Raw genomic sequence first — 9577 nt, 5'->3', positions numbered from 1 at the left:
GAAGAAGTATGTTGCAGAACCAGCCATTTATGATTCCTGCATTGAATGCTTTAAACTTGTTGCTTTGTTCATTTGAATTTCTGTCGATTTCCTTTACTTGAATGTAATTTTTAGCTTTTCGACTCGCTTTGTGTAATTTTCCCCTTTTGTTCAATGAAATTCAGTTTCCAGCACGCTTGAATATTTGTTTTAAGTTACGAATTCAGCCTTTGAACATTTGTTCGTCGAGAATCACGTTGCACACACCACTTTGGCAAGACGTTTTCCCAAAAGAACCCCTAACTCTTAAACTTTTTCCAGTCTAATTTGGAGAATGTTTGTTTACCAAATATCACTGTAAACAAACACTAGTACAAAAATTAGATAAGGTAGCGGTTAAAATATAGCAAAGGTAGTGGTTTTAACCGCAGAAAAGCAAGGCGTAGCCTTTAAGCAAGGGCAAAAGTAGCGGTTCTTAACCGCTACCTTTAAACACTAAAGGCAGCGGTTGATTTTTAAGGAACCGCTACCAATACTGCACAAATGACTCAGTGAACTTCAAACGTAGCAGTTGTAACCGCTGCCTTTGGATAGAAATAGTAGCGGTTGTAACCGCTGCGTTAGATTAATTTTTTTTAAAATGAACTGTTGGAAACACATGCATCTGCCATTGCTAGCTAAAGAAACCTGTTAAATATTTGTCCAAATGAAAATTTACATAGTTCACAAATCTCTTGATTATCATGTAATAATATTTGATAGAAGGAAATACAATTAAAAAATGACAAAGTTAATCTTTTAAGGTTGCCAAACAAAATTGGCTAAAATAAACAAACATATTAAGTGTACGCTTACACATATAATAATGAAAGAGTAAGTACGATACAAAAAGATGACAACTAAATTCTCCAAAAGCTTGCTCATTAAAATCCAAAAGACTTCACTATCACCATAAACCTGCATCAATTAAACAAGAATCCAAACAAGTCAACATTTGATAATACAATTACAACATTATCAAAGCATGAGCAAAGAGGGTATTGGCATAAAAATCAACCGACACAATTAAATTTGGTCCTCACAACTTCTATTTTAGCTACTCTAGCAAAAGTAAGATTTTAACAATGAACCCAACCCTTAGCTGTACATTATTTTTTTTAGAAAATGGAAGATATTGTTGAATAGGTAAACAAAACAAAACAAAGAGTACACAACAGGTAGCAAGAGGTCCATGCCACCCAAAAATAAACACAAGAAATTGAACAAACAACAATGACATACAAGTTCTGTAATATAGAAGTGAGCAACAGTGACCAAAACTAACTCCTAATAGCAGAATACTAACATCTTATTGAAACTAATTTTTAAAATGCTAACTAGCTAATTATCCTATCTGATTCACCGTTACAAAACCAAAACTAACTCCTAATAGCAGAATACTAACATCTTATTGAAACTAATTTTTAAAATGCTAACTAGCTAATTATCCTATCTGATTCACCGTTACAAAACAAATGTTTCAGAGATCAACAGTGTCAAACAAAAGCAGGTATTAATTAGCTACTGGTGAGCCCACCAAGGTCAAATTCACTCTGCTTCCATTAAAAAGATCTGATAAACAACTATAATGTCCGAACTAGTTTGGGTGCATAGAGAATAATACTGTGATATAAATCCTCCCGATAATTTGAGAGATATTAAAGTAAGGGATGTAAGGTTCAGCTATATACCTTTGAAATTCTTCCAGGATGCATGTTGTAAGGGACGGGCTGGGACTGAAGATGACCCCTGTTATCTTTGGGACCATTTCCTGGGGTTGCCATAACCAAATTGAGGTCAAGATTGTGATTACCACCTGTGTTGAAGACAACATAAATCCCTTCACATATAGAACTTTTTTCTAAAACTGGTAATCACTTGGAAATCAAAAATAACATAAGATGTTGGTATGAAGTGTTTACCTTCATTAATAGCTTCGGGTTTCATCTCGCTTTCATATGTACATGGCTCAAAGTTGGTCACTGCCTCTCTTCCATTGCACTTGAGAGCTGCCTTGTCATAGGCCCTAATTTGCAGAAAAACAAAAAAGGGAGACATGTGTTGGTTGCAACCAGTGGTGGAGCCAAGATTTTTGTGAAGTCTGGGCAAACTTTAGAAACGCAAATCCACACAACTACCTAACCACTGCAGTATCAAACTGACTAACAAATTAGTACTACTAACAACAAACAGTAAGGTAATTAAAAATGACTCAATGTCAAACCATTTGGGCATCTCCAATATATTGACCTGAAACCAGTAATATTAAATTATTAACTTTGCTTACACAAAGAAAATTACAAAATACAAACAACATTGAAAAATGGCTTTTTAAGCTAGAAAATGGCTTTCTTATCATAAACACAAACATCCCACCAATTAGTTTATAGTTGTAACAATTCACAAGTTAGAACCAAACCATGAATAATGAAAGCAGTAGCTCACAAAATCAGGGACTCGTTATAGAGGAAAAAATGGAGAAAAACCTTAACTGGATGAGAAAAGGGGGAAATTGAGTACATGAATAAAATCTTCCAGTGAGGTTCATCAGAGCATTGGGGGCATGATCTTCCTCTTTTTACTGAACATATACATTTCCAACCTGAGGAAAAAGCAACAAACATCACAAAAATTACGGTTACATCAGCCAAATTGTCACAAATATTCAAGCTCTGGATCTGGCCATACTTGCTGAGCGCCTGAAAGAGATCTTCATAGAAATTGTTAAAGTGGTCCTGGAGCTTGTCGGGGTCGAGAGGCTGAGGCTGGTGCTGAGGGTTGAGTGAGAACAACAAGCAATGATACGTAGTGCTTGGAGTTTAACAAGAAAAGTATTACATGAAGCATCAATTTTCTTACAAATGTTTATGTCATTCCTGCAACAATCATCACAACCTTGTGTGATTGCAAGTATAAATTGTACAATAGACTCATCTTAAGACAAACAAAACCCAATTCAGATTTTCAGAAAAACAAATCATTACCAAGGGCACCTAACCTAACTATCAAGGATAATAAGATCCCAATTTCTATCCTAACTAAATATATAACCTAACGTGAAATCAGTAGCAACATTAGACATTTGGAAATTTCAAAATGAAGCAAGATTCTGCTTACAAAGTCCGAAGGCATAAAAAAATAGACTTTTCACCTTTGTTCATGAATAACGCATAGAATCAATTGAATCGGCTTCCCTGATGTCCAAACCCAGTGAAAGAAACTATCAAACTAAAGCCAGCAAATTTCAGATAGTTCACAAATACATCTGAATAGGCACAATCTAAAAACAGATTAGATCAATTGCCAGTTGATAACAGTCACAAATTACACCAATGGAAGAACAAATTGAGAGAACATTCCAAAGCAATTGGATCAAAAAACTAAACAAACCTGTAAACTGCAGTGCTACATTGAGTGAACTTGGAGAATTTAAGACTAGCCACATTTTCCTAATTCACTTCTCACTCTTCCCATTCCCAATTTCCCACCATCTTCTCGAGCTGCTCAACAAGCCTCACTCACTCACCCACCGTCTCATTCACTCACCGACCGCCTCACTCCCTCACCCACAACGACCTTTAAACCCACTTGCATTGCAATTTCATTTACAAAACAGTTTTGCTTTCCCACCTTCGTCTTCATTCACTCACATTCCTCCTCACCTTAGTCTTCTCCATTCTCTCCAAGAACCACACGACCCTCTTCAGTCTTCACCCACCGCCTCACTCCCTCACCCACAGCGACACAACCATCTTCACTCACCCACCACCGCTTTTGCCCTTTCTCTCCTTTTTTGACAGCAATAAGATGGAGTTGGGCAGAGATAAAGTGTGGGAAGAAAACGCAACAAGGCATCAGAAGAACGAGAGTGAAAACCGCGCACGATTTATGTGTGGAGAGCTAGGGCGCGCACGTTGTGGAGAAACCCGTATTTTTTTTTTCAAAATTACTCCAAGGTTGCATTTTTTTATGGTAGCAGGTTGTTTTTACCCGATGCCAAAGCCCACTTTCCTTGATTTATTACTAGGCCCGCTACCTATTGTTTGCTTAAAGGTTGCAGTTGTCTTTTAACCACTACCTTAGCCCCTTTTTTGCTAAATTTTTTGAAAAAAACATGATAACGTAGCAGTTACTTCAAATCTGCTACCATTAGCCCGCTACTTATTCCTTTTTTTGGTGTAGTGAAATTGGCACGTCCGGTGAGACCATTTTTGTGAAAACTAAGTTTTACATAAGTGTTTTGTGTGTTTTGTTTATTGCATGTTACTTGTTACTTGTTACTCGTTACCTGCTTGTGTGATTTGTTTCTTACATGCACTTAAGAAGTGGTAAGACTATAAGTATGGCAAGTAATCGAGCCGAACCTCCCCCAGGGATCTAATGTGGTTAATCAAAGTAGTCCTGGTGGAAATGATGATTTGAACAACTAAAAACTAATGGAGCCGAACCATGGAAGGTGCGTGCGTGAAGTATAGCATTGAGTTGTTTAAGAAGACAGACATTGAAATGATAATTGATGAAGATTAGGATCCTAATTATAGTCGTAATATTTATTCAAATTCTAAGGTTTGCCAGCTCGAAAATTGGAAATGATACATTCCTTAATTTTTTTTCGAAAGAGCAAAACATATTATTAGATAGAAAAAGCTTTGAAACTAACCCTCTCAAGTAGGCTAAGAGAAAAGGTCAGCAATCCCAGCCCCAAAGAATGTTAGAGTTAATGGCACTCAAATATATTTTGAGTAAAGTACACTCACCCCTCTCAAGGTTTATTAAAATTACACTCCACCCCATTTTTGTCTAAAATCTACACCCCACCCCATTTTATATAGATGCAAATTTAGTGACGAAAATTATTCTTCATTAATAATTAATTATTATTTAAATTGTTAATCAATAATTTCAAAAAATATTTTCAATATAATCCAATAAATTTAAAAATGAAAACATCACAGTCCTCTTCATTCTTTCAATCGCGGTCTTCCTCCATAAATTCACAATGCAAATTCTGCAATAGCACACCCGACCGGTTTACAAACCATATATCGAACATAGGGAAACATGCTTGTGTTTTCATATTTGGTAATAATTCAATTTTAATCAAAATAATCTCTTTATACCTCAAATTTTGAAAATTGGATTGTAGACCCAAAAAGCAAGACAAATGGGTGAAGAAAATAGAGAAACAGAATTAAGAAATATGAAGTGGATCAGAGGTTATTAGAACCCAACGATGCGGTGGAGCACCGTTTTTAACAAAATCCAACGACATCTTAAACCAACTGAGCGTTCGCTCGCAACTTAAAGGGGGTGAAGTTCACGTTCTGTGGTTCAGGTCGCAACAAAACCTTGATGCATGGTGGTGCCATGGGGTTTCACATTTTGGGACAGTGGCCGTCGTGTTAAAGGGAGCAAAGGCTTGGTGGTGACCGTTTGTGGTGAGAAATATGATTTGGAGACAGATAGGACGTGGACTTAACAGACAGAGTATATTCAGTAAAATTATTTTCATAAATTAATGTATGATAGTGTATATTCATTAAACTTATTTAAATTTTAACTAATTAGTAATTATTTTTTATTAGTGACGAATTTGTTTTCGTCACTAAATTTTGTCTTTATAAAAAATGGGGTGGAGTGTAGATTTAAAAAAAGAATGGGATGGAGTGTCATTCTTGCAAATCTTGAGGGGGGTGAGTGTATTTTACTCATATATTTTCAGTTATCTTATTAAATCTTTATAGCCTTAATTATGTAACCGTTGGATATTCAAAGGCCTTTATGCTGAAATATACGTTGAAATCAATTTGATTTCTGATATTCAATTGTTTATGGGCCTCCTTGACTACCTTTTATGAGCATTTAATGGAAAAGCAACGGATGGAAGGTAAATGAGCATTCTTGCTTTCCATATAAGAAGAAGAGGGCGTGAACAATGTATATAGGATAAAAAAATAGAATAGTTCTTCCTCCCTTTGAGAATTTTGAGCATTGTTGTAGAGACTCCAACATATATAGGTTCGGAGTGCACAATACCTTGCATGTGGCTGTGTTAACCTTGGAGAGCAAACCCGACAATAGATTGCACCAGAGGTCTGCCGGAACTTTTGCTTTCAAGGCAGTGGTTCGTCCACGGCGCAGCTATCTTCATAATATTTCCAACAATTTGAAAACAAAAATTTGTTCGTGCTGATGATGATGAGACTACTGCTCAACAAAGTTAGGAAAAGAGAGGCAAATCGCTTAATAGATAAGTATCACTTTGTCCTAAATTATGAATGTATTGCTAACATTGTTCATTTCTTGCGGTATGGAATATATATATATATATATATATATATATATAATTTTACAGTAAAAACCAAGCTCTATTATCCTAGAGCTACTGCTCCTGATCTTCTTTTAGAAGAGTCTTCAAACTTCAAAAGCTTCAGTGCCAACAATGTCTATGAATGGAACATTGATGGTGAAAATGAGTATGGTATCACCAAGATCCTCCAAAATATGACTATATATATATTGCTAGTGTGTGGATTCTGGACAGGTACTATCTAGTGTTTTACTCTGAGCCATTTGGTAGGATTAGATATTTACGCCTTTTCTTGTGATACAAACTTTAATCTCTTTAAGTTGAATTACAGAGAGAAATACAGTACATCATTTTTATTTAGTTTGGAAAAATTAGACCTTGATGAATGACTACTTAAATATAGAAATGTCTATTGATGAAATAGTTATAATTGTTTTGCTAGTAATCAAATATGAGAAATGATTCTAGAGGATATGTGCAGACCTTGTCACATTGGACGAAGGTTTGGAAAGTATATGGCCAAGAAATTGGTTTAGATGTCAGGCTCCAGGGAAGTTTTTCTCTGCTGTCTTATTTGATCTTTTTTGTTGAATTTTATGAAGAAATTGTATTTAAGTTTCATAAATACATAAACACATGCTTTGTTGTTTAATCATGTTAATGCCTGATCATATGGGGAAAGCCTTTGTAAGTGCTTGTTATATTCTTAATAGAGTTCCTAGTAAAATTTGTGAAGACTTTATAAGAAGTGTAGAAATATCTTTTCTCATACTTCAAATTCATTTAATTGTGGGGGTATTTGACTAAAGTAAGAACACCAGATGATAAGAGAAAGAATATTGGTGTCAAGGCATATTGCTTCACTGGTTATGCTCATGATGTTCTTGTCTATAAAATATTGAGCTTGAATGATAATATGATTATTGGATTGAGATGTCTTTAGTTTTATGAATGATTTATTTGCGTTTGTGTTTGTGACTCACAAGAAGCAACTGGAGTTGGCAACGACGATGCCTGCAATGGAGAGAAAAGACATATACATGTCATACATGTTGCTAAGAAATTGATTAAGAAATGTTGATTTTCTTTTAGTATGTAAGAAGATAAAAGAGTCTTGTTGATCTTCTTACTAAAGGATTGACCAAGAAAATTGTCTTGGATACGTCGAGGGGGATGAGGCTTAAGCCTTGAGAAAGAGGAAAATATGGTGGATACCCATTTGTTGGTCAAACTAAGCCGTATGATTACTCTTATGCATTACATTCTCATCCCTATGACGCGAAGTGATGTTGTTTTTGAAAGAGATACATAGCAATTTGTGGTGGTGCTATTGAGACGCACTTGATGTATCTATGATAAAGTGCTATTGAGACGCACTTGATTTACTTTCAAATAAGATTATAAAATGAAGTTTATTCACAATTGACATGTGTGAAAGTGCTTTGTGAGACGCACTTAAATGCTTATGAGACGCATTTATTCACAGTAGACATATGAAAGTGCTTTGTGAGACGCACTTAAATGCTTATGAGACGAATTTAAAATTTGTGAATAAATATGTGAGTGAGATGGTAAAAGCCGCCATCTATGAAAGACTTGAGAAATCTTTCTTAAACGCTCACATGTATCCCAAGGTTCGGAAAATGGCTTTAATATTCTATCGTGGAGTCTCTGCATCTTAAAGTTATGGTGTGTGTAGTGGGGGTTCCAACCAAGTCAAACTAGTTCATGATTCGTTCACTCTTTTGACAAACGTTGTTGCCTCACTTCACTACGTGTTAATTCAATCCTTTGGACATTAACACTTAAGCACAAAATTAACTTTCTTTGCTCGGAAATTTTTCAATAATTTGATTGTCATTAGTGGGGGATTGTTAGAGTTAATGGCACTCAATTATATTTTCAGTTATCTTATCAAATTTTTATAGCCTTAATTATGTAACCGTTGGATATTCAACGGCCTTTATGCCGAAATATAAGTTGAAATCAATTTGATTTCTGATGTTCAATTGTTTATGGGCATTCTTGACTACCTTTTATGAGCATTCAATGGAAAAGCAACAGATGGAAGGTAAATGAGCATTCTTGCTTTCCATATAAGAAGAAGAGGGCGTGAACAATGTATATAGGATAAAAAAATAGAATAGTTCTTCCTCTCTTTGAGAATTGTTGTAGATACTCCAACATGTGTAGGTTATGAGTGCACAATATCTTGCATGTGGCTGTGTTAACCTTGGGGAGCAAACCCGGCAATAGATTGCACCAGAGGTATGCCGGAATTTTTGCTTTCAAGGCAGTGGTTCGTCCACGGCGCAGTTATCTTCCTAATATTTCCAACAAAGAATACATAAAGGGGGACACCCTGTCACAACCGGTCTTAGCTAGGTAGTCAGCTAAGAGGTTTGCTTCCCTATAAATGTGAACGACTCTTGCACTTCACCCCAGCCATGAGGATATCAACCAGATTCAAATAATATGGAATTTTTTTGTTAATAGACTGGGCGAGACCCCAGGGTTCCTCGCCCATGAACGCCAGCTTAGGGCGACGAGCGGACCAGGGATTTGGGCCTCCTCCCAGAGGCCCAACTGGCCCCTTAGGAGGAGATAGAAGCGCCAGGCCCAACCCCACATCTATAAGTAGGGGACGGATACCAATTGTAAAGGACTCTTAGCTCATTTGAGAAATAACAAGATTGAAATTCAGTTACTTTCTCTCTCTAAAGCGGTTACGCTTTCATTCTCTCTAGGATTCTCACATCACGTTCCTTACACTCTAGGTACTATACTTCACCTCAATGTTCTTGGATAGAACATTTGGCACCGTCTGTGGGGATCGGTAGATTTCGATTCCCGGACTATGTGGATTCTGATTTGGCTGAGAGAAGGTCGATTTTCCGTGCAATTCTCTTGGGTTTCTTGATTTTCGGTTAAATTCTTGATTCGTTAGTGACGCTTGATGGAAGCGCAACATCGACGAAGTAAAAGAAGGATGAAACACGTGTGATTCGCGCCGCGCGTATGGAAGGAGGCGCGGTGAGGAAGCGGAGTCCTCAGTCTCCTTGTTGGAACCTTCAAGAGAAGGACTTCCATCACCTCAGCCGTTGGACGCTCGCAAGGATTGGAGGCGGCTGATTTGCGACGTCAATAGTCGCCTGAAGCAGCAGGACACAGAGGTCCGAAGGGCGAATACAACAGCGGAGCCTTGGACATTGCAAAGGAAAAGCTATTGGAAATCCTCGAGGGAGTGGA

At 36.8% G+C, this 9577-nt stretch overlaps 1 protein-coding gene across 4 annotated transcripts; it reads right to left on the bottom strand.

Moving 5' to 3' along the window:
* Positions 1-653: 653 nt before the first annotated feature.
* Positions 654-3961, bottom strand: LOC130715533 (uncharacterized). 4 transcript variants are annotated; one of them, XM_057565644.1, is made up of 9 exons: positions 3763-3961; positions 3409-3594; positions 3170-3212; positions 2707-2894; positions 2505-2620; positions 2243-2268; positions 1941-2044; positions 1710-1834; positions 654-936 (listed from the first exon to the last, which is right to left on the bottom strand). In XM_057565644.1, the coding sequence occupies exons 2-9, from the start codon at positions 3461-3463 to the stop codon at positions 778-780; spliced, it is 816 nt and encodes a 271-aa protein (XP_057421627.1). In that variant the 5' UTR covers positions 3464-3594; positions 3763-3961; the 3' UTR covers positions 654-777. The 4 variants fall into 4 exon arrangements, with proteins under 4 accessions (XP_057421627.1, XP_057421626.1, XP_057421628.1 ...); XM_057565643.1 differs by having other exon boundaries at positions 3409-3961; XM_057565645.1 differs by having other exon boundaries at positions 2511-2620; positions 3409-3961.
* Positions 3962-9577: the final 5616 nt, after the last annotated feature.

Source organism: Lotus japonicus, chromosome 4 (assembly GCF_012489685.1).
Source record: "Lotus japonicus ecotype B-129 chromosome 4, LjGifu_v1.2".
NCBI classification, from domain to species: domain Eukaryota; kingdom Viridiplantae; phylum Streptophyta; class Magnoliopsida; order Fabales; family Fabaceae; genus Lotus; species Lotus japonicus.
Note: the sequence above shows the minus strand (reverse complement) of the source record. Positions and strands in the feature narration are given on the sequence as shown.